The sequence below is a fragment of the Gymnodraco acuticeps genome, unplaced genomic scaffold (genome assembly GCF_902827175.1).
Source record: "Gymnodraco acuticeps unplaced genomic scaffold, fGymAcu1.1, whole genome shotgun sequence".
Classification (NCBI taxonomy): Eukaryota; Metazoa; Chordata; class Actinopteri; order Perciformes; family Bathydraconidae; genus Gymnodraco; species Gymnodraco acuticeps.
This window is the reverse complement of record NW_022989768.1, coordinates 5,132,087-5,157,992: the sequence shown is the minus strand read 5'-3', so window position 1 is coordinate 5,157,992 and position 25,906 is coordinate 5,132,087. Positions and strand designations below refer to the sequence as shown.

Sequence of the window (25,906 nt, the reverse complement as noted above, 5' to 3'; positions counted from 1 at the left end):
CATCAATGAGGCAACATCACTTAGAGAAGGAGAGTAATGAAAGCGGGGATAAAATGAACCACAATTACTTTTACCTTCTCAACGGCTGGGAAAGGAAACACCTCGCTTTTGGAAGTGCAAGCATTCATGCATTATTAACTGCAAACCCGACGCGAAAGTACTTACCCCCATCAGGCAAACTAGACCGAAGAAGTATGATCGTCTTGGTCTTATTGTTAGCGGGAGACATCCATCTGAATCCGGGCCCGGTGCAGACAAGAAGCCAGTCCTGCAGGCTCGAGGAGCTAGCATCACAACTAGCATCACAACTAGCAGCCCTGCTGGTCTCTGACAGGAGCAGATTGCAGGTTGAAAAAACCCTCAGCTCCGAGCTCGGCAGAATCTGCACCTGGCTCGCCGATAATAAATTATCATTACACCTGGGTAAAACAGAGTCCATTCTCTTCGGTTCGAAACATAATCTCAGCAAATCCGACGACTTCTCAGTTGCAGTGGGTGACATTATTGTCACAAGTAAGAAGGAAATTACATACCTAGGATCTATTCTTGAGGCAAACCTCTCCTGTGACAAAATGGCATCCAATGTAATACAAAAAGTCAATCAAAGAACTAGATTCCTATACCGGATCTCCTCTCTGGTAAACAAAAACACCCTGAAAACTCTGGCAGGAGCACTCATTCAAGGGTACTATGACTATGCTTGCACGTCATGGTACCATAGCACCTCCAAGGCGCTAAAAATAAAACTTCAAACATCGCAAAATAAACTGGTCAGACTACTGCTTGACCTTTCATCTAGAACCCACCTCACCTCTGCCCACTTTGACAACCTAGGACGGCTTAGAGTAGACGACAGAGTATAGCTACTTGCAATGGGCCTGGTCTACAAGATCCACTACACCTCTATGGTACCCATGTACATGGTAAAATTCTTCCCAAAGGTCAAGGAATACCATGATCATAACACCAGAGGGAGCTCCACAAATCATGTGAAACCCAGATTTGGCACAAAAAAGGGGGAATACACGTTTCGCAATTATGCCACATCAAGGTGGAACGCTCTTCCCACAACTGTAAAGGAAAGTAAAACTATACTTACCTTCAAAACCTCTCTTAAAGAGCACCTTCGGGGGAGAGCATTGCAAAACTGGCCCCGGTAATGGTACAAATCTCAACCTGTCGTTCAATGGACAGCTTCCCCCCCCCCATCTATGTATATACTCGCATTTTAGACTCTGTTACTAACTGTATATCTGTAGACTTGGTATGTCTTAAATGTCCGGTTAGGATGTATTAGAACGAAATCTAAAATGAAAATTGTAAATAAGCAATCTGTATGTAAAAAAACACCTGTATGTAAATTGTAAATAAGCCATCTGTATGTCAAATATGTCTTATATGTCTTAAATGATATGATGAATTGGAAATGGGGGACCCTGATGTAAACAAGACGAAAGTCTTTCTCTGGTCTGCATCCCCTTAACAATTGTATGTTTTGAGCTGTACTGTACTGTACCCAATACAAGCTGTTAATAAAGTTGTCAATCAATCAATCAACCTCTCTGGAACCAACACAGTTTGTATTAATTGTTAATCATAAATGCTTTTGACATAATCGATTATAGTTTTAGAAGAAAATAATTGATCATATTGAGTCCTTCAATCACAACATCTAAAGATACACATTTTATTTATGTTATTCTGACATTGGCTACTACATCTAATTCATGGTACCTTAAGTTATAAGGATGCTTGTGTGGTCATGTGAAGCCATTGAAAATAAAGCTAAACCTCTGATACTGATTTCACAGATCTGGAAAAGTTGCCTTTAACTACATTTGTTAGCCTACTATCTGTTGATTTAAACATGTAGAAAACCCCAATACCATCTCTTGACGTCTCACATTGTCACTTTATTTTACAGCAAAGCTAGCAAAAATATGGATGAAGATATTTTTAGTTTATGGCTGGCACTTGAATAATGCTCATGTGTTTATCTCACTGCATGTGTGTGTGTGTGTGTGTGTGTGTGTGTGTGTGTGTGTGTGTGTGTGTGTGTGTGTGTGTGTGTGTGTGTGTGTGTGTGTGTTGTACAACATTATATATTGTTATTTGTTTTAGCAACTGACTAAAATTAGGTTTTTGATACTTAATTGTATTTAATTGTACAAAATGTGTCAACATTAAATACCTGTTTTATTCAATGTACCAAGACAAACGCCTTTTTTATTTTTTATAGATAGTAAAACAATCTTATATTAAATAAAGTAAACATGTTTACATTTGCAGTAATGTCTATTAAATAGTTTAAAGTAATAGGCTATAATTAATGTATTTTAATTTACCTTATCATACTTTAAACATATTTACAGTTTTCTACTCCAAAAGTAATTTACTTTATCATGCTGTGTACACTACAATTACAGCAGTTACACTTTAAAAGCAAACTCATAGAAAAGCTGTTTTTGTTTATCTTCTGAGTGGGGCATTTCAAAGCAGAAAGGCCAGCCATCGCATTAACCTCTGATATTTGGTGTATGGTGGTTTATAAGTGGTTGATCTGTGCTAACCCAAAGCCGTTCTGAGAGAAACATAATGTTGATGGGGATAAAGGTCATCTTTAAAAGGGAAACATCTGAATTGTTTTGTAGTTCCAAACATGCAATATACGTAATAACATGAACAATATACAGTAAACCATTTCAAATGTTACGGGTTGTGGTGTGGTGTTATTGGACTGTCACATAGTCTAAGGCCCATAAACATCTATTAATATGTCATAATAAAGGTAAGACTTATTTGATTCTCATTTAGATATGCAAGGGTAATCAATGTTGTATTGTATAAGAAGTCCAGCTGGAGGTTGAACTAGCTAGCTAACTAGCTACTTAATTGACAGTGGTACCAATTTCTCCTTAGAAGTTATAAAATAACAGCTTACTTTCCTGTCACAAATCAGTTTATAAAGGATACTAAATTCGTTTCATGCACTTTTGGAAATGGCCACAAGATGTCCTCATCCCATTGAAGGAATTTAGGCTGTCAGCTCCTCGTGATTATTTATTACTTTTTTATTTGAAAACATAACATATAAGCTGCTCCTGCTGCTATTTAACCACAACAATATGACTCATAAATCTTAACCATACTAAAATAAAATTCTCCACTTTGTTTCTCTCTCTCTCTCAGACACACTCACACACACCATTTTGCCGACGGAAAACCCCATGCCACTCCCCTTTAAGTGAGCCAGTCTTCTCGGGTAGCAAGGGAGCCCAGCAGGGTACAGTTTCAAAGAGAATCGGTCATAATGTAAATATGACCCATTCATTAATCCCAGTCAAAGTCATTGATTTCAGAGTGTGATCAGCCGATGCCTGCATGGTGGAGTCTTCATCACCGGGACCGGATCACAGCCCCCCCCTGCTGTCTCTCCTGAGAAGGTGAAGCCTTCAGAATAACAGCTCTGCCGCTATGAGACGAATAACGGGCAAGACGAAGGATGAAACTTTGATCGAGCTGCAGAGCGCGACAGAATCACAGACAGGAGGTAATTAAATAAATATGCACTTATTAACATTTAAGTGGGGTCACGAGGAGCTTTATATATTGTGCCAAATTTGTCGAAGATGCTTTCTACTACTGCTTGTAGTAGCTAATCTGGCCAAGAAGATGACAGTATGGTGTCCTTGACTCTATCATGAACTGCAGTCTGCTTCGTACTTGCTCATGTCCCTAAGAACTGATCATTAAATTCAAACAGGCCTTTAACTAATGTATTCGTACATTAAAGTACTCTAAAGCGAATATAGCAACCTATATAGAAATAATAGGATTACATCAACATTTTTGTATTATGTATGCAAAACATGTCAGCACAAAATTCCAAGTGGTAGCCTACCACATATAATGACATGTTTGTGTTTTGCCCACAGCATAATAAATTACATTTTTAGGGTTTATAGCTTGTTTTGTTTTACTTTACTTTTTGACTTGGTTCCCATTGAATGAAACTAAAAAATGGTTTTCTTGCAGACAGAAAAGTTAATACAGCTGATGTATAAGACGCATCAGAGCAAGTTAGTAGCAATCCCATGACAAGCCAGGAGGCAAATGGATCAAAACAGACATGCTGGGTGTTTTGCTTTGAATCACAGGAATGTCCCAAAAAACTGGCACGTCATTCTGAAAGGCAGATTTCAATAAGATTTGTAGAATCTGGGTTAGTTAAAGACAAACTGCAATTTAACATCATCACTGAAAAATTGCACAATTTCAATACAAAATGTGACAGAATATCCCAGGTAAATTGTTCTTCCTTTCTGCTTTCTGTCAAGCTTTACATACTGTCACATAGTGTCTACTCCTAATTAGATTGCCTTCTCTGAGATAGTCATGCTTCACAGGAAACCACTTTCAGTCTGTGATTTCCGACAGTTTGGCAAGAGTGCATCAGGCGGTTGACAGTCTGGGGAGTTTAGCAGCTCGGTTTTGCTCTCAACCACCATGTTTCAGTGTCTCAGGGGACACCAAATGAGTTAAATTCATATTTTCTTCTGTCATTGAACTCCATATGTCAACGTAATTGAGGTCTGCGGCCTTTTAAGTCACGCATACTGCTTCCCATAGCCTTAATAACGGCTTGTGAGGATGATGTTTCTGTGGTAGCATTCTTAAGCAGCAAAGCTTCAAAACAGAGAAAAATGCACTTTGCTCTTATATCCCCCCAGTGTGACAAAAGACAATTTAATCTGTGTTAATATTTTAAATGTTGCACATCTACACAGACGCCCTGCAAAACTTGAATTGAATTACTTGGGATTTTGTAATTAAACAATATATTTCACGACCGGAACTATGTTTTTATTGTCGTATAAACCTAAGAGGGATGGGCACTTCTTGTGCATGATATGAAAAATGAAGAAATAGCTCTATCAATAATTAGAATGGAAATTGACTGTGGACACATTTTTTTTTACATTTTGTATTCACTTAAGATATCTAATTAACAATGCATTGATCCAAAACCTTTGTTATTAGTTCTGATTAGGAGGAAGCTGATTAGTCTAATGTATAGTTATAAGGTAATAGCTTTGGGACAAATTGCTGATACACTATTTAGATTTAGAAACTAAAGTTAGTTTGAACCTGTTGAATTATCTCCATATTTATATGTACAGTATCATATTCAAAACTACAGCTGGCACAGATGGCAAATACTTTCATGACACAGGAAGTTCATGACGTGTATTGACTGACCATATCTTTTGACCCCTGCTTGTTCCTGTGCATTTTAGAAAGCCTGGTTCTCTTGTGATAAGAAAATGTGTCCACTGGGTTTTACCGAAGAGGCTCAGAGAATGAGAGACTAATGTTTGCATTTAGTCCTGAAACGAAATTATTTTTGTAGAATAACTGGACCTAATGGACAATTAAATATCGAAGAGTCCAAATGCCCATTTTAAGCATCATTATGATAAGTAAGCAATATGTATCTCAAAAGCAATTGTTACATTAAGATGAGTTACAGCACTGTTATAATTGGGATACAGATATTTATTCTATAACATAGTACTGTCAACCTCATATCATGTTTTTATAATCAGCTTTGAGAAGTATGTTTAGGCCTACATAATTGCTGCATTAAGTGTTATTAAATTGATTAACATTTTGTGCTTTAGATTAATACGTTTAGGAATGCAGTTGAGTGAATTAGTTATTTTAACATTTTAATTATTTCAACATTTTAACAGAATAAAATGTATCAGCTTAACTGTAATTACAATCTGTACATTATGTTAAAAAAAAGATAATGTCTAGCCCACTGGTATCATAACCCTGCATATGTCTAGCTATCCGCACTGCATCACTGCAAGATCATTAAAGTGAAAGAAAAATAAAGGTGAACTATTCCAAAGCGTTCACATTGAATCAGTGTTGAGTGAACTTAATGACATCCCAACCTGATATTTTCCATATGTAAATCCCACACTCTTTAAATGGTTATCAGTGAGTTGTTCATTAAGACGCGTGCCTGTTTATCATGGATGAGCTGAGTGTTAATAGACTGCTCTTGTTCTGCAGAGGCTTTGTTCTGGCTCTTATCAGGGCAGACCTTCAGCCACAGTGAAACAGAGAGAAAAGACAGGAAAGGGTCCGTCCTCACCTCCATATATTCACTTGTGTGTGTTTGGAGTGTATTACCTCCATCACCGCTGCCCAAACACTGAATTATAGACAGCCATGATAACAGCAGGATGAACACCAGATGCACTGCTACACAGTAAACTATTATACTGCAGGTACTTGGTGTCATCCTCATAAAGTTTATCTTTTTAATTTGACTCAAAGCTTATCTGTAGCAGGTTACATTTCTTTTGGCATTCATCATGGACAGTATACCATTCATTCTTATCATATGATAGTTACTCATACTTTAAGGGCTTTATATCCATTTAAGGTGATCTCGCTCTGCTCTCTGCAGCCATGGCTGATGAATTTATCTTCCAGTCAGAGGTGAAACAGAGCCAAAGGGTTGCTATGGAAACAGGCATTGTAATTGCATTAGCCCCTTTGATCGAGGCATGATACTGAATAAGACAAGGGGACAACCAGGCTTTTTCCTCCCAACAAACTACAAGAAAGCTAGGGTATTACTAGGGCAGTATTTATAGCATTCTTTGGGATCATAATGATCTTTTTCAACCTTTTCTTTTCAGATTATTTACAAATATTGTCTAAGTGTATAACATGGTTTTCCATGAGCATCCTCTCTGCCTTGGTCTGTTTGCCTGGCCCTCGGGTACGGACATTAAACATTTAAGGGAAAACAAACACTCTCTGCACTTGCCATGTTTCATGTAAGCTGTTTGTGAAACAGCTGTGCCACAGGGAACTATATTTGTCAGATAGTAATACTGTATCTCTTAATAAAACGTTCCCTAATCTGGATATAAAACAATTGATATTACAGAATTAGGCATGCTTCTTGCCAACCAACACAAATCATCAACCAAACAACCAGGCCAGAGGCTGCATATCATGCAACCATTGAGCAACTCTCTCTGTCCTAATCTGCAATGACCAGTACTCCATGGCAACGCTTATCCTCAAACATGCCTTTCTCAACAGACTTTCAAAGATATCAAACATGGTATTTTATTCGATATTTTGTCTTATCAAGCTATTACATTATCTCCTCTATCCTGCACACAATGTCTATTGTGTTTTTGAACTTTGCAAGCTTTCTGGGGATTGTCAGGAACCCCCCTCCCCCTTTTGGACTACAACATCCTGAAGATAAGAAAGGACAAATGTTTATTTCACATTATGATACAAGCCTGATGGTGTTGTGAAACCAAAACACAACCCACTCTTCAAACACATTACTTACTAAAAGATATATATATGTTTCTTCATCAATTGGTTTTCTCTCCCTACTCTTCAAGATCCATACGTAGTATGTGCACATTACTTGCTATTGTTTGGTATTGTATTACAGTGAAATGTTTGTCAGTCTTGTTGGGGAAATATTTTCCTAGGCCCATAACTTCGACCCAGTTTATCAGTTTGTACTGACCTCACTGAGCTCAGGCACCTGTAGCCTTGGGTGCTGTGCTCTGTGTTTTGTCTCCCTATTCCTGCCTGTTGGCGTCGGCTGATAGGTGTCATTGTGCTTTGCCTGTTTTATCTTGTTATGCACAATGTTGATTATTCTCTCAGAACCAACTAACTACATGGGTCTGGGGTAGAGATCTTCAGAATTGGTTTGGCATCCGTTGTGTCAACTCGTGGCGCACGACATGTCTTGTGAATTCTCTGACCGAAGCTCCAACATCAGTGTTTGCCATCAAAGTTCCTGCTCTCTGAGTCCTGTCTCCATTGCTTCAGAAGTTTCCATCACAAGTCTAATTTCACCGCAGATCCATTAAGTAATTGTTTTGGTGCTATCAACCACATGATACTATCCTCATCATCATGATGTCAAGATTCTTTCAAGGCAACATGGACGAAAAATAAACTGGGCTGATGATGATAATGTGATATGATTGAAAGCCCTTGAACAGCTTCTAGATAGACCTTGAGGTGAACATTATTTGAATTCTCTTGTGTTTTCTAGGGCTCCAATATCAAAATTCGTATTTGTCAGGAGTAGTTTATATATTTTTCTTTTTTGTAACTACTTAGCTGATGACAGGAAATGTGGGGAGAGAGATAGAGAGGATGGCTGAGACCCGGTTTGAGCTCAGGATGTTGTGGTTTCACTGTAGCATGGTACGCCTGCTACACAGTTCACTCACTTTGTGTTTTGCTATGAAAAGTTATGTCAGAATATTGCTTTACCATTTCCTATGTGAGTCCCAGTTATATTTGCCTAATCTCCCTCCCACAATCAATACAGGCACTCATCTGGCTGTGTGGGGAAAGACTTTCCACCCATTTTATTTAGACCAGAGTACTAACCTGTATCACATCAATATTTTAGACAGACCAGCTCACAACCCACCCTGCACTAATACACCTCGTGCATAGAGGGAATATGTATAGGCGCTCTGTGACATGTTTCAATCACTTCCCTTCCAAAAAGTGTAATGATACAGAGCTGTTGTTGGTAAGCCTTTGTTGTTTCAAGGATCTGAGCTGTTTCTGATTGAGAGGAGTAGGCAGGGCAGTCTAGCTGAGTGCCAGCCTCGTGGGGGAGAAGCACAAGAGCTGTTAATGCTGCTTTTTTCAGACAGTAAACACCCAGCTGTACCCAGCTTGCTTGAGTCATAGTAAAACTATCTGCTTTGTTATTTAACCAGATTCACCCAGGGCATCATCAATGCTTGGTTAGATGCTGAGCTACAGAGGTAAAGCCCTGGTCTGATCACCACAAGATATAATGTATTGCTGAGCTTTTATGTTGATTACTTTCTTGCAATTTGCACAGTAAGTAGGCCCTGTGTATTGTTTGTTATTGTGAGACTCATTTATGGATTCTGCAATCTTTCAGACTGTCTCAGCAGTTTGTAATCATGCTTTATTCACCTCCCCTGACCCACAGTTTAACACTAACCTGTGTCTGTCTGTCATTTTAAAGATGGTCCTGCAGTGTTGACCGCATTCAGGATAAACCTGCACTCAGGTACGGGCAGATCAGAGGCTTTATGTGACGCCTGTCTGTCATTTTTCACTTCATCCACTTGCTTTCTTATCATGCCGGACTCTCTTCAATAATGTACCATGTTTCTGTCTTAATTCTGCTTCCAGTAAGTCTACTATCAGACCCAGATATATGTGTGTCCGTCTACCCTCCATCTCAGCTTCTCATTGTATCTGCAGAGCCTTTCTCCTGGAAGCTAAGTGTGCTGTGTCTTGTGTTTATCGCCGGAGTGTCAGATCTGCACTAATGCATGCATTCATATATACTGTGTATGAGGCATGTGCACACATAATTTAGGTCAATTGATGCTCGCCACTTTGACAATGTATACTGTGTGGTTTTCATTTGTCAACCATCAGAAAAATTGACTGAGTATTTTCTTTAATATCTCAGGTTGCATTATGCAATTGTGGGCAAGGTTGCAAATCAATGAGCGTGACAGTTTTATGTCAATATTGGATTTTCTCAAGATGTTTCTTCAATGTGATAAGGTACCTTGGTGTTTAAGGTATTCCTGTCTGGTCTGTTACTAAAAGTATATATCACATTATATGTCAATAACACAATATAAGGTTACACATACCATTATCCTATCTATATCGTATATGTTTTATTTTTATAGATATAGATACATATGTAATAAATAGTATAAACTAGAAACAAATTCTAAAGTTAGGTACATTACCTCAATAAATGTACGCAGTTAGTGAACTACTTAGTTACCTCCCACCACTGCTGGTAAACATGTGTGTTTACCTTTGAAGTGTCACAATAAGATGGCAAGTCTATGAGAGGACTTGACTTTGAAAAATATAAATGATGTATTGTTGTGTGTGTGTGTGTGTGTGTGTGTGTGTGTGTGTGTGTGTGTGTGTGTGTGTGTGTGTGTGTGTTGGTAAGTGGATGTGTGGGTGGCTGAGGTATCATCTCACATCCCCAGACAAATACTAGACCCAGGATGTCAGTTCAGATTGAGAGAAGCAGGTTCCCTTTCATAACATTTCTTTTGATGACTCACTGAAGGGGCCGCTCTCCTGCCAGTTACACATGCTGCCATGTAAAATAAAACTGTAGCAGTAAATGTGCATCTGTGAGAGGGCTATGCATCAAATAAGAGGCAGTCGGGCGAGAGGCGGTCTGTTCTGAGGCATTACCACCGTCAAGAATGGAAATCAGGCTGTAGTGGATTAGGTATGGGCATTACTCGGCTAGAAATTAGTGGATTTGCTTAAGTCAAAAGCCTCTGCTGTTCTCGTCTCTGCACGATCAGCACATACCTTATGGAATTGACATATTGGCACCAGTGACCTCTTACTGTGTGATACTGTAGGCCAGTGATTTTGTCAAGGCCTGAGAGTGGAGCTTGACCTATAGAAGTCAACGTATCTCTGCCTCTGTTGCTTCAACTTTGATGATTCATTTCTAAATGGCTCTTGTGAGTCTTTTTTTTACAGAAGTGAAAATAATCCCTGTTAGTTGCATTCACAAGAGTTTATGAAAATATGTAATATGTTTCTATATTCCAAAGAAGGCTAAGGGAAAGAGGTATATATGATGTCACTTATGCTCCTCATAGATTTGGGGCTTTAACATTAGTCTGCAGCAGCTGACCGTTTGTGCACTTTAGTTCCCTCTTAAGTGGTGGTTTAAAGTGCCTTTTTTGATTTAGAGCCCATTAGAGGTTACTGGTAAACTTTGTCCAGTCAGTTGCCATTCTATCTCCACCACTGTAAATATTCAGCAGCTGAAGGTTAATCGGGTAGCTTGGTTTCAAAGTGTGTTTTGAAAGTGCATGAGCTTTACTTTTAGATGAGTTTTAACTTGGTTAATGTTCATCTTTAAAACCATTGTTGCTCAGGTAATTTTGCATGAGTTAATAACTTAAATATAAATATACAGAAGTTTATTTGAAGTTTTTTTTTTTCCTCTTTCGTGCTAGTCACTATTTGCCGTTGCTGCTCAATTCTACAAAAGGCAGGCTGCTCTGTAAAGACCATTCCATTTATTTGTTTCTCCGTGGAATTAGATATAACACACTGCCTGCCCTTGCTTCTGTTTGCTCAAGCCAGGCTCTGATAACTGGCTGTGCACAGTTGGAGTGAGACCTAAAAAGGAAAGGGGGGAAAAAAACGTGTTTAAAAAAAAAACATTTAGCTGCAAATTCAACGATGCTTCCCACAAGCTCACTGGAAAAATCACCCTGGCTCTTTGACCTCTCTACACTTCAGGGATTCCTATAATCTAAATGCTGGCATATTTTCATTCCTTCAGAGTGAGTCTACAGCCCTGTCCTTGAGCGTCCACATGGAGACACCACAGTCCCTCTGAGAGGGTGTCTGGGTTGCAGCTGAAAGAAGCTAGAGATCTTTGTGTCCTTTGTGTGCTCACTGTGTTTCATTAGAAGAGAGGAAAGACTTCTGGTACGGCAGCAGCTCTAAGCCCGGGCCCCTCCCCCTCACTGCTGTATCATGCACGGTCCAGGCTCCCCCACAGGAAGTGCTGCATTCTCACCATGCAGGAATAATAGGGGAGCAGAGCAATGCAATGCTACATGAGCACATTCCCTCTGCCAGAGAGGAGGCAGAAAGGGGAACTGCAGGAATGCTTTGTGTTGTTGTATTACAGATGAGGAGGTGTGTGTGTGTGTGTGTGTGTGTGTGTGTGTGTGTGTGTGTGTGTGTGTGTGTTTGTGTGTGTGTGTGTGTGTGTGTGTGTGTGTGTGTGTGTGTGTGTGTGTGTGTGTGTGTGTGTGTGTGTGTGTGTGTGTGTGTGTGTGTGTGTGTGTGTGTGTGTGTGTGTGTGTGTGTGTGTGTGTGTGCGGCTGCCTTTGTGGCCATCATCCCTCTCTCGGCTCATATAAATGCTTACCAATATGGCAAGAGTCTGCTGATTTATATTGGCCGCTCTTAGATTGAGTAGTCTTAGAAGCATGCGTGGCCATCACAATTACTGGCCGGCTCATTACTCTTAAAGGGATAGTTTGGTTTTGACTGAACCTTCCTATTATATCCTGTACACCACATATCCTGCATGGATATAAACAGAGATTAACCTAGCTTAGCCAAATGTCTGGGATGTAGGTGGGAGAGAAGAAAGGTACAGTTCTGTCTACTTGGTAGGCTAGGGAAAACATATTACTAAAATATTTAAACTAGCAAACAATTACATGTTTTACATTATGTATTGAGCTGTTTTTGCCCCCCTTACATGGGTGTGGATGCATGTAAACAGGAAGGTGAAACAGATGATTAAATGCTGTTCTACTTGCATCTTCAATACATCTGCAACTTTGTGAATATGTATACATTGATTGATTGACTGTTTGAGTTTGGATGCTACTGATCACTTAGCCATCCACTGACTGTGCTTATATATAATAACATTGATATAGAAATATATAGAAGGATAATGCAGACAGACAATTCAAGCTTATTGAACATAAAACGTGTATATTTATTTTGTTAGACCATTCTAAACTGAACTGTCCGATCTTAAGGAACAATCATGGTTTCATTATAATTGTTTTGCTGTTCAAACATGCTACATAATGATTCACTCAAACATATAAACAATAATTATGCTAGGTGTTTGTATTATTACTTTACTCGATTGTCTTATTTTCTATGTTTCCTGTGCATAATGCATTGTTTGTGTTTTTAAATTCAGTCAATATATAACAAATATAGTACAATTTATTTTTTCTTTTGCAGATGAAAATGGTGGCAATAGTGTGAGTTCATTATCTGAAAGAGTGACACTGCCTGGGCATGCAGAGGTAAGTTCCTGTGTGTTTGTTGGTGTGTCAATACGCTTGCAAATCGCTAAGGAAGACGTTTGATATTAAGGGAAACACATTGCAAACATATTAAATATTGTTTGTATAATCAGTACAATGATTGATTGTTTCTCAACCTGTTTCCTGTCTTTGTGCTGAAGAAAACAACTTGCTTGTTGTAGCTTTATATTTAATGTATCAACTAAATAGCAGTATACAACTCTCTGCAAGAAAGTGGATATATAATTCCCCATATTGTTCCTTGGATTATTACATTCTTAAATGATTATTTTTCTGCTACAATCTGATAAACAGTCTTGTATAAGATTACAGGCAGCAGTTTTAGAAGTTTTGTTATATTTTCAAAGCTTGTGTTTCTTTGTAGGCACAATATTGCTTATCCCAGTGTTTATGTTTATGACTGACCCTTTGTCGACTCTCTGCTCTCATCGCTGAGTCACAAGACCTCTGTCTCTCACAAAAGCTGCTCTCATGTCTTGAACAGCGGGACAGAAATAAACTTCACTGCTCAGTCTGGTGGGCCCTCAGCGATACACTCAACCCAACAAGCAGATACTTTATCCATCTTAATTAATAACACTGATTATATTGTGTTTCTGTGATGTATGAGACTATAATTCACTGCATAATGTCTCAGTGATAATCAATCAAACACGTATTTCTTAAATGTTCTCATTAGGTTACAACATGATTGAGTAAACTATAAGGGGCAGCGTTCACGCCCCTGCTACAGGGTTAGTGTGGATGTGAGGGCCTGATGAACAAGCTGGGTGGGGTTCAGAAAACTGCTGACCACACGTGGTACTCCATGCTGTGGTTAACCCTTCATAGTGTAGATATATAAACCCTGATCTACAGTACGTCCCACTCTGAAGAATATTTGTCCATTCTTGTAATTTGCTCATTTCCAGGAAGAGTGCTGTTTTTTAATGACAAGTAATGTTGCTAGAAATATCTAGCATTGAAGTAAAACACAATATTTGATTTTGAACATTACCAGTACATTCCTCCTCCCGAATAAACTATTTTTGTATAATGTCAGGCTGTGATTGTACCAGGTCCATAAATGTCTGTTTTATGTGGTTCCTCTGCAGCCATTGTGGCCTCCCTCTAAACTTTTCTCCCAAAGAAAACAACAGTCTCTTGAAATACTTTTCAATACCATCCCATGCACTGGAGTCACTAGCCTAATATAACTTAAATAACATGTTAATATGACATGATTTTGGGCACAATATGACTTGCCCTCTCTATATAATAATATAAATCGCTTAGTGTTAAAGTCTGAGCTCTTTATGTCTGTCATTGACATTACAACAATTTCATTTCTTGCTTTGTCAGCACCTCAAGTATTGCATTATTATGATTGTCTGTTTGCTTTCGCTTCCCACTCTGCGGGAAAGTTAAAATATGATTATGTGTCTGTTTTTTTAGACAGAAAAGTTGCAACCAAACAAGGACACTGTGTTCTTCAGGGATGGGGTTCGGAGAATAGACTATGTGTTGTCTTATGTGGATGATAAAGATGGAGAAAAGAAACAGGTAAGTGGAACAGACTACGACTTATCAGCATTTTTACAGTGAGTGAATAAATGTGATATTGTCGATCTTACACAGTATATATCCAGAACGGGAACACATGAAAATAAAAGGAAGTGAGATTCCAAAGATAGACGTCATTTGTGGCCGCCAGTGTATGAGTAAAGTAGCTTGTGAGCAAAAACTTTAGTATTTCCAGGTCAATATTTAAAGTATCCTACAGTATTTCACCATATAATGAGAGATACAGAATATTGAAGGAAGGAAATCAGGACCAAAAAAACGTAATTCAGTTAGCTACTCAATACGTGAATCCAGTTTCCTTATAACTGCGCTAATTAATTTTTGCTAATTACGTTTGATTTAATGGTTGTCCGGTTTCCACAATGGCTTCCATAGACTGACTTGTCTTTTACATTTATTGGAAGTGTGTTTTTTTTTTTAGCCTTCATGTGTAGTTAAGGCAGAGGACTGTTCGATTTGTTAAGCATGTTCGAGCTATCATCATCATCACTCTGAAAAGGTCATAGCACAGAGAATTCATTAGTAAAATTCTTGAATGACTGATGTAGGCAACGTTTTCTCTTGGTGCTCCTCAATCAAAGTGTCACATTTTCAACCTTCTTTTATCCAGAGAGATTTCACTAAGAGCAGCTCCTCCTTTCTCAGGCTCACACTCACACATTCAATAACACTGAAGATCACACTGTGCTTATAGGTTAAGTTTAGATTGTATCTCTGAAAAGACAGTTCTGGGTTTCACTGGTTTAAAACTGAGGCAAAGTTCAAAGATCTAAAATGCAGCTTCTGAAAAACACTTTCAGAAACATTTTTAACCTCACTTTAAAGTAGCCATTAGCTTTGCTTTTAATAATGGTCCGGGGACGTTATGTATTTATTTAAATTACAATGTTAGCCTGTTAATGCAGTTGAATGTTTGCCATACTTTTTGGTTAAATGCGGTTAAAATATGTATATATATATATATATATATATATATATGTTTTTTGTGTGATTTAAAAGCACTGCAATGCAGGAAACCTGTTTTACTTATATTATTTTCACTGTGTGATCATGTGGCCAGTCGACATTTTTGCCAGAGTCACATGTTTACCACAGTACCAGACTTTTGGAAAACTGGTCAAGGTTAAGCTTGGTCAGTTATATTGGTGTGCTCCCCCTGTTTCCACTGCGTTTACTGTCCCCTAAACTAATTTGGAAGTTTCTTTTGTGACAGGCAGGCCCCCCTTTTGACCAATCAGTTACCAGACAGAGAAAGCAGAAGCACATCAGATTCTGTTAATTTGCTCTTGTATGGATGGGTAGATGTCACAACAATCATAGACTGTGAGACTTTGTCTGTGGGGCTCTAACGCTGTGTTGTCTGTGTGTTCATCCACAGGAGAGGAGGAGGGAGTTTGAGGCCAACCTTGAGAAACAAGGTCTGGAGCTGGAGACTGAAGACAAATCAGTAAGACATTTCAACCACAGAGTAACAGCACCACCTAGTAGATAGCTTGCAGAGGCACACCATGTTATACAGAAAGAGTCTTAAAGGGATGGCTCAGCATTAGACACATAATACAACCAAGTACTGACAAATTAAGTATTGTTCCTCTCCTCCATCTGTCCTTCTATCAGGACTCCAAGGACCAAAAGACATATTTCCTGAAGATCCATGCTCCATGGGAAGTACTGGCGACCTACGCTGATGTCTTAAAGATTAAAGTTCCCTTCAAATTGAGTGATATCCCCCATGGTCATGATGTCCCGCTGGAGTGGCTCTCGCATCCTTTCCGTCTGCCAGATCACATCATGCGCCCACAACCGGACTACTTTACCTACCCCTTCGACAAGAACAAGACCGACTTCTTCCTTATCAATGACAAGGATACCTTCTTCCCGCCTTCCACAAGAAACAGAATCGTGAGTGTTTAATTTATAAATATGAAAACGCTTTAACAGTATACCTCTCACACTTATTCTGGACAGGCTGACCCTAGGAGGCTATGAAGAGATGTTAGCCTGTTTTTAGCTTTGACTGTTTATTTAGCAAATGTATATCATTTGTTGAATCCTGTCCTTGTTGAAAGGTGTTCTACATCCTGGCTCGTTGCCCGTACTACAAAGAGGGTCGGAAAGAAAGAGACAAGACGGGAATCAAACGACTACTCAGCAATGGGACGTATACGGCAGCCTTTCCTCTTCATGATGTAAGACACTCGAAGAAAAATCATACACATGCAGAGTTTACACATATCAATGTACATTTATGTTAGCATCTCTATTCTGTGAGATTTGTAAAGGGAGACCCTTGTGTCCATCTACTTTAATGTAAGATTCCACACGCATTATTTTTTATGTAATGTATAAGTAACCCACAACCATATTTAAGTAGCCTACTTATAAGTTATACTTCCTGGACCGGAAACAACTATTTTAACACATTATAAACACACTGACAGAATCAGTTCTGTAGCACATTCAATTGGTAGTGTGACTTCTATTTAATTATTCAATACAGGACTTCTATTTGAAGTACATTTGTATAACTTGTTTGTGAATGTTCTCGTTCCAGGGCAGATATATATTAATCAGGACAGGACAAAATTATTTTTTCATCATGTTAATTATTTCTTACTTATAACGTTATAGAATACAACGTTCTTTCAGGGATCTCGTTCTTATATTTTCTAATAACTTTTGCTCAAGAGCCCATATTGCATTGTTTATTTTCTTTTCAGTGTCCATACTGGAAAAGGGCAAGAAACGCTGAATGCGAGAGTGAGCGTTACAACTTGTATAAACACTGGGCCCGGTTCCTCTGCTTTTACAAGGAGCAGCCTCTCAACCTCATCAGGTAAACAAGCAACACCTGATTGCTGCCATCTTTGGTTTTTAAACAAGATTGAACCTTTATTTTACTGAAGCGTGTTTAAAGTTATCTGCAGAGTTAAGTGTGTGGTTTTGGTTTTAGGAAGTACTATGGGGAGAAGATTGGGATCTACTTCGCCTGGCTGGGCTTCTACACAGAGATGCTGTTCTTTGCAGCTGTCATGGGCGTCATATGTTTCACCTATGGAGTGCTCAGTTATGAGGACAACAGGTCAAGGTGAGATGATAAGAATATGACCAAAAAGATATGACCAACTCAATATTAAACCCATCATTTGTATCATAATTGTTGACCACTTATTTGCTAAATCATTACATCATCATTACAAAACCATTCAATCACTCTGCTGCTATTACTGCCTCCACCTTTCTGGGAACACTTTACACAGGGTATGGAAACTGGCTGCTGGGATTTGCTCCCATTCATCCACAAGAGCACAAGTGAGGTTTATTGATGTTAAACAACAAGGCCTGAACAGTTCATCCCGAAATTGATGGCAGGTTGAAGTCTGGGCTCAATGCAGGCCAGTCAAGTTCTTTTAAACCAAACTTAGGATCTTAAAATCTTGATGTACCTCACCGTGTGTGCACAGGGTATTATTTTGAAAGAGGAAATGGCCTTACCAGAAGTCTGGACACAAAGTTTAAGATGTAAGATTTAATCACATCTAGTGTCAAGCCTCAAACCAAAGGTACACATAAGTATTCAAATAAGGTATCAACATACTTTTGGCCATATCATATTCACTTTTATACTTACACATTTTGATATTCCAATGAAATGGTGGCCTGATCAATACTGGATGCTACATTGATATACTGATTTATATTATTTTCACAAAAGATCTATTCTTTCTCTCCTTGTAGCAAAGAAATATGTGACCCCCACATTGGAGGCAGTATCGTGATGTGTCCACTTTGTGATAAAAAGTGCCCTTTCTGGAAGCTCAACTCTACATGTCTCTCATCCTGGGTAAAATGTTACACTTTATATGTTAAAGAACACCAATTTTAAAACAGCGATTAACCTTGAAGTGTATATTTCAAACATTATTTTAATACATCGGTCTTTTAAATGTACTCAGATATCTGCAGTAGATGATGTCCTGCTGGGTCAGCAATATGTCACCCTGTTTATGCCAAGCATGTCACTGAGATACTAATTTTTCCATATTACCTCTTTCAGCAATCCCATCTGTTTGATAATGAGGGAACGGTATTCTTTGCCATATTTATGGGGATTTGGGGTAAGTGTTTCACTGCGTTTAACCTGTGAGGAGATCCCATTTGTTCCCCTTCTGTCAAAGCCTGTTCACTCTGAAGCCTCTACCTCTATCCATACTGCTTGAGCCCAGAACAAGATGCCAGCACAATTATGTTGTTATGTGGAAAGCTTGCCCAGCACACTGAAGGCCAAATGGAAAACTGGCCTCATGAGGAGCAGTTAGCCAAGAAGTGTTTTCACAGTTGAAACGTAAACATAAACTCTCCTAAAACTCAACACAGCCAATCTCTGTTTTTAGTCAGTGCAACATGATGCAGATCCTGAGGTTTCTCCCATTTTTTCCCCCTTAAACTGTGGGGTTTTCTCTGGAAGTTTTTCCTTGTACGATGTGAGGGTCTAAGGATAGAGGGTGTCGTTTTTCTCATACTGATATTCTGAACAATCTGTGCTGTTGTATTTGCTGTAAAGTGTCTCTACTGTAGGCTATTTGTATTATATGTACAGCACTTTGGCTCGACCAAAAATCGTTTATAAATGTGCTATATAAATAAAACCTGATTTGATTTGATAATGGATATGTTTACAAAAATTGATGGAAACATTTGCAGAGTATCAGACTTCTCATTAAACTGCAAAATATATTTGTGAGAGGTGACAAACTGAGATCTTACCTTTTGTTTCCTTCTTTCAAATCTATTTGGCAGTCACTCTGTTTTTGGAGTTCTGGAAACGGCGTCAAGCCCGTCTGGAGTACGAGTGGGACTTGGTGGACTTTGAAGAGGAGCAGCAACAGCTTCAAATCCGACCCGAGTTTGAGATCAGATGCACCAACAAGAGACTCAACAAGATCACTCAGGTGCTTGGAAGAAAACATGAAACATACTATGTACAACTGATTCCATGCTACTTATTTCTAACACAATGCCATTAATAACTGTGTAATATATACCTGGCTGCTAAATCCTAAGAATTGTTACAGGATTTGTATTTTGAAAAGTATTTTTTTTCACTTTATTTTTTTATTATATTTTTTATTATATCATAACTTAGTACTTTTTTTTAACATATGTAACATTAAGCTGTCTGTGGCTCTTTCCTGCTGTAACGATGCAAATGTACCCTCTGTGGGACTAATAAAGGTATTCTGATTCTGAATAATAATCTTCCAGGAAATGGAGCCGTATCTTCCCACCTCAAGCAAGTGTGTTCGCTTCTGTCTCTCCTCTGCCACCGTTATATTATGGGTGAGTGATGATTAAGAGTCTTTATATTGACTATAAAACATAACAATTGTCCCTTTCTAGTCACTTACTGTAAACACTTTTACATGGTTGTCTTCTCCCCACAGATCTCTCTGATTGTGGCTTGTATAATCGGGGTCATAGCGTACAGATTGGCCGTTCATGCTGCCTTCGCGAGTATCATTAAAGACCCCATGAGAAAGATCCAGGTGGTGGGCAGGTTCATCACTCCACAGCTCGCCACTTCTGTCACTGCCTCCTGCATCAACTTTGTCATCATCATGATCCTCAACTTCTTTTATGAGAGGGTGGCCGTCTGGATCACTGACATGGGTAAATAGATTTGATCTGACATTTCCAGAATCAACAGAAGCGAACAATAGAGTCATAATTTTGTCTTTACTTACACTGATCTACTATCTGCAGAAATCCCAAAGACCCACCTGGAGTATGAGAACAGGTTGACCATGAAGATGTTCCTCTTCCAGTTTGTCAACTACTACTCATCGTGCTTCTACGTGGCCTTCTTCAAAGGCAAATTTGTCGGTTATCCTGGTGACTACTCATATATGTTCGGCAAATGGAGCAAACTAAGGAATGAGGAGGTAGGTTTTACTGCCTCTGATAAAACATTACTTTTGTTATTACTAGTTAAAAAATATTACTTTGTATACTTAACGTACATTTTTTGGAAAACATCCCTATTGAAAATTGCAGTTAAGGCAGTATTGACTTACATTAGCATTATGTGTATATACAAAGTCTACTTTTAAGTCATTTCTATGAATTGTCTTTTCATTCAATTAATTTTGATCTTGATTATTATGTGTTATTGCCAATGTAAAGCACTTTAAATTGCCTTTGTGTCTTAAATGTGCTATATAAATAAATGATGAAGAAAGTGCATCAATAAGTGTGTCATGTAAACTGAAACCTCTTTCTGTCCCAGTGTGACCCCGGAGGCTGTCTGATTGAGCTCACCACGCAGCTGGTCATTGTTATGGCTGGAAAACAACTGTGGGGGAACATTCAGGAAGCTCTGCTGCCGTGAGTCCTCCGCCCAGTCTTTCACCTTTTAACTTTTCACCTCAATCACTTATTCACTGCAAAAATAGCAACGAGCCACAACGAGAGAATAGCTTTCAATGAAGGTTTTATTTAACAGCGCATTTTGTTTATTTCGAGTGCATTCATTTTATAAATGTTTTAACAAGATCAATGTTTTGAGTGCTAAGAAAAAATAAATATAAGTTCTAGCTTTGAAGCTTGCCTACTTCAGATGCACACATCCACATAAACCAGTGCTTCTCAATGTGTGGTCCGCGGACCACTGGTGGTCCGTGAGCGCACCCTAGTGGTCCGTGAGTATATTGGTAACATTTCACATAAATTAATTAATTAGAGTTTTTCCGCACTCTCGCGGGAATATCTCCGCAATGGAGCGAGCTTAAGTTTCACTTTAAATTGCATGATATAGCCCCGCGCAACACCTTCATCACACATGTTGCCACTTGTTTGTCCCATTTTCAAGCGATTTGTAATCTGTTCTAGAAAAACGATGTGATTTTGGATATTTGTGGAGTTAGGTGGTCCGCGAGTGTTTTTTTATTGGTTAAGTGGTCCTTGGTATGAAAAAGTTTGAGAAACACTGACATAAACAAAAGTGTTTTACCTCTGAATGTCATGGTATTGCTTCTCTACCCAAAAACAATTTATAAAACCTGCTGAGAAGCTATCAAAAACCTTTTAGGGAAACTTTATAACAACTGGTTACTATACACATCAATTAATTGCAGACTTCTGCAATTACAAATATTATTGCTGCTGTGCTGATTTGTCTGGAAATGTCTTGTTGGCAACAGAAAGTCTCAGCAGTTTGACGTATGTGCTTCTCAACAGGCTGATGCGTAACTGGTGGAGTAACAGAAAAGGACGGCACCATCCTGAGAACCATTCCAGCCGCTGGGAGCAGGACCACGGGCTGCTGAACTTCAGCCAGCTTGGATTGTTTTATGAGTACCTGGAGATGGGTGAGATACTTCTCTGACGTTGTTTACATTACAGATATCATATCTGGACAGAAGAGCCAGATTAATGCATGCTGTCTTCTTGCCATCCTGTTATTACTCTTCCCTGTTTACCACCTCTAACTTTCTCTCTGCTCTGCCTGTTTTTTTCAGTGATCCAGTTTGGTTTCATCACTTTGTTTGTGGCCTCTTTTCCTCTGGCTCCGCTCCTGGCTCTGTGCAACAACATCCTGGAGATCAGGGTGGACTCCTGGAAGTTCACCACCCAGTTCAGACGACCGGTGGCGTCCAAGGCCCGAAACATTGGAGCGTGGCAGGAAATCCTCAACGCAGTGGCCATTCTGTCTGTTGTTACCAATGTAGGTGTTGGGCATGTAGCAGCGTATGTTAATCAGACAAAATGTTCACCATTCAATGTGTTTTTTGTCTAATCTGTGCGAATGTCCTTGTTTTCATTTATGATAAATGTGTTTTATGAAAATATCCATTTAACCGAAAACCTTTTGTCCTTTCTGTCCCAGGCTTTCATCATGGCGTTTACTTCCGACATGATCCCCCGTATGGTCTTCCTGTATGCCTATGGTAAAAATGCCAGCATGAGGGGCTACGTTAACAACAGCCTGTCAATATACAACATCTCTCAGATACCCAATGACAACATGCCTGAGGAGGGAGGCAACTGGTTTGATAACACGACTTCCACCTGCAGGTAATTGAGCTAAAAGAGCTTGTTGTGCATCTGGCTTTCATTTACTTTCAGTAGAGCTTTAGCCTCTGTATTCTCCCCTGAGCAATATGGAGCTTTTTATTCTTTCAACTCATTGATTTGGGTTTAAAGCCTGCCAGACGTTTGTTTTGATTTGGTTTCACAGCGTTTTTTTCTCCTGCTGCATTAGGCAATTGTTCTCACTGAAAATGGTTTGACAAATCCGCTGTACACTATGATAAACAAACAGACAGAAAATGTTAGTCACATGGTGAGTCAAATATTTTCCTCAGAGCTAGAAAGTGAGTGAATATTAGACCCAAAATTTGAGTCATACTACTCCAAATAAATAGTGGGGCTCTGTGCAATTATTTGCTAATTGCAAGCCATATTAACTTCATATTGACAGGTGCAACCTATGAACAAATATGTTTTGCTTTAGTCCAAGAAAATGTGTTTATATCTGTTGATGGAGCCATAAGTTACGTTTTTGAGTTTTTCGGCATTTATTGATATGTACTGGTACCAGCATGATTACATTAATGAAACACTATTGACTGTATAATGTTGTTTTGAACAGGTACCGTGACTACCGTTACCCTCCAGGCCATGCGAGGGAATACACTCACACCATGCAGTTTTGGCATATCCTGGCAGCCAAAATGGCCTTTATTATTATAATGGAGGTAAGACAACACAGCTTTTTCTCACTCCTTACTTGCAAAATAAATACTCCGAACTAAAGAATTATAATCTGACAGTGTGATAATTCTCCTTCTTTAGCACGTCGTCTTTGTGGTGAAGTTCTTCGTGGCGTGGATGATCCCGGACGTCCCGTCAGTTGTGAAGGCTCGGTTCAAACGAGAGCGCTACCTGATTCAAGAGTACCTGCATAACTACGAGGTGGAGAAGGTCAAAATCCAGATGAGTGCCAGTTTCATGACAGAGCAACCATCAGAAGTATCCTCAATGACAGACAAACAAGAAGTGTTGTCTGAGTGCCTGGAGCCTCCTTCCTGAAAACTCCTAACTAACCAAGCCAAGAATGGACACGTGTTAGAGTTTTCTCCTCACTGACAGCATCCATATACACAGATCCTGTCTTTGGGATAAAAATGATATAATCTTTTCTTGCTGGATGGACTCCTATATTAGGATCTGTGTAAAGGCATCAGAAATTCAAATGCAACATCTCGCTTTGCTTAAAATTAGCTACCCGAGTGGCTGCAACACTCCTATGCCATATAAAGAAAGTTTGAAAACAACAGAAGAAGGCTAAAAAGATTGTAACTGCAGCTTGTATCATTCCCTGTGTAATGGCTTCATATCCCCATGTGTCATGACTATATGTGCTAATAGCCAAGTGGGAATTGTTGAAAATTACCCTTTAAAGAGATGGCTATCATATCATTAATTAAATGTTTTGCATGTGATTTCTCTTGTGAGGAAACAAGATTAAGGGCTTTTTAGAAAAGATGTCAGTGTTAAGGAGTTTTAAAAATCTCATATCATTTAAGGGATTATGTCCTAAACATCACCTATCTTTATGTCTTAAGTGTAATAATTATTTTTAGTTTCGTTGCTGCATAATGTTTAGATCCACTGATCTATAGCTGGGCTATTAGATGTTTGAGTTAATTATGTTTATGCTCTTTCAAACTGTAAATTGGAAAACCAATTACCTCCATTATAGTGCAGTGATACTGTAACAATCAGAAGTGTGTATCATTCCAGCCTGAGTTGATAGTATAGTGAGACAGCAGCTGCAGGCTTATCTTCCAGATGTATTTCCAACTTGCTACAGGACCAATTATACGATTTTTACAAAAAGAAAAGCCTACACATAGAAAATCTCATGACAGATTTTCTCTTTTAGTACAATCAGTTTATGTGTGAAAGTTGGCCGTGTGTTGGCTTTATGGCTCCAATTGTTATACATAGATAACAAATGGCCTATATTGCTGTTTAACATTATTTGTGCCTCCACATGTTTTCGGCATAACAAACCTTCAGAGATGATCAGACAGTTGGAGAACTTGGTTTGGTACAATGTAAGTGAGCATATCAGCAAAAAGAAATGAGTTGATGACATTACTGTAGGTAACCTACTCTTTGGTTTTGCTGTAGATATAAAGAAAATATCATATATTTAAATTGGTTATTGAGCAACTAATTTATTGATATGCTTCTGCTTTGTAGTCTGAAGCTTTTATATTAAGAAGAGTAACTTAATATGCACTTTCTTTACATTTGTATTCATCAAATCATAAATGGCCATCAACCATGTTAGTTCAGTCCGTTCTTCAAGTACATTTAATGTAATACTACAAGGGACCAGATGCATAAAAAACACTCCAGAGAGATATATAACTAAACAGTATCTATTTATGAGATACAGGATCACTTCATTTATTCTTATTATTCCAGGTTTACCAGGTTTTTCTTTGTTTTATATTGAAACCTCTTTGTAACTTGACTTGCTACATGATGCAGTTGTAATTTCAGCTATCAGCTATTATATTTGACATTAAAAACCAAGTCTCATTTACTCGCATCTCAGGATCAATCATGAGCATCACTTACACAGTAAAACAGTACGCAGATATCAGATGTGTGCAGAGCGTGATCCTGCAGCATAATGTATTTCCAAACAAACAAATGCCTTAAACCTCTGTGCTTACTCGTTTTTGTATGCTTCTGTAATGCCAAAGTGTCCTATCTGAATTCAAAACCTGTTTCATGTAAGTCATCATTGCAAAGTTGCTGTTTTGTCTAATTTGATGCGCATGAATTGCTGGAAATGTTTGTCAATTATATTCTAATTTCACTGTAGCCTATTGTACAATTAATATTCACGATACATAAATAAAAAAGTAATTATAGTATGAGTTTTATTCGCACATTGCATTAATAACAACAGTAAACAGGACAACAAATGTTCTATTGGATGCTTATACCATGGAGCTTATCAGAATCAGAATACCTTTATTAGTCCCACGGAGGGGAAATGTGCGTCAATTTAAGGATCCTCACCCAAGACATAAACACATTATGCTTAAGTTTAAATTAATTTAAACCCTGTTGAGGTCGGTGGGTCTGTATTAATTTTCCTCTGACTATTAATCAGACCTACTAATTGACCTATCAAAAGCTTTTGAGTCTTTGCAAGTTTACCGCCAGGCTCGGATCCACCTGGATCGGCAAGGTCTTACCTCTACTAATCTATATATTGTTGGGTATCTAGTGGGGTGTGGCCCTACCTAAGTGTTTGTGTTTGTGGCAGTCGTGCAATCTTACCTTAAACCTTAATTATTTTAGGTTACCCCAATCCA

General features: G+C 38.6%; 1 protein-coding gene across 2 annotated transcripts; it reads left to right on the top strand.

Moving 5' to 3' along the window:
* Positions 1 to 3,256: 3,256 nt before the first annotated feature.
* Positions 3,257 to 25,462, top strand: ano5b (anoctamin 5b). 2 transcript variants are annotated; one of them, XM_034217265.1, is made up of 21 exons: positions 3,257 to 3,550; positions 9,083 to 9,127; positions 12,856 to 12,920; positions 14,376 to 14,483; positions 15,883 to 15,951; positions 16,122 to 16,406; positions 16,574 to 16,693; positions 17,225 to 17,340; positions 17,458 to 17,592; positions 18,243 to 18,348; positions 18,562 to 18,622; positions 19,305 to 19,456; positions 19,770 to 19,844; positions 19,949 to 20,174; positions 20,268 to 20,446; positions 20,791 to 20,888; positions 21,741 to 21,871; positions 22,022 to 22,227; positions 22,390 to 22,577; positions 23,155 to 23,260; positions 23,358 to 25,462. In XM_034217265.1, the coding sequence occupies exons 1-21, from the start codon at positions 3,475 to 3,477 to the stop codon at positions 23,592 to 23,594; spliced, it is 2,784 nt and encodes a 927-aa protein (XP_034073156.1). In that variant the 5' UTR covers positions 3,257 to 3,474; the 3' UTR covers positions 23,595 to 25,462. The 2 variants fall into 2 exon arrangements, with proteins under 2 accessions (XP_034073156.1, XP_034073166.1); XM_034217275.1 differs by lacking the exon at positions 9,083 to 9,127 and having other exon boundaries at positions 23,358 to 23,648.
* Positions 25,463 to 25,906: the final 444 nt, after the last annotated feature.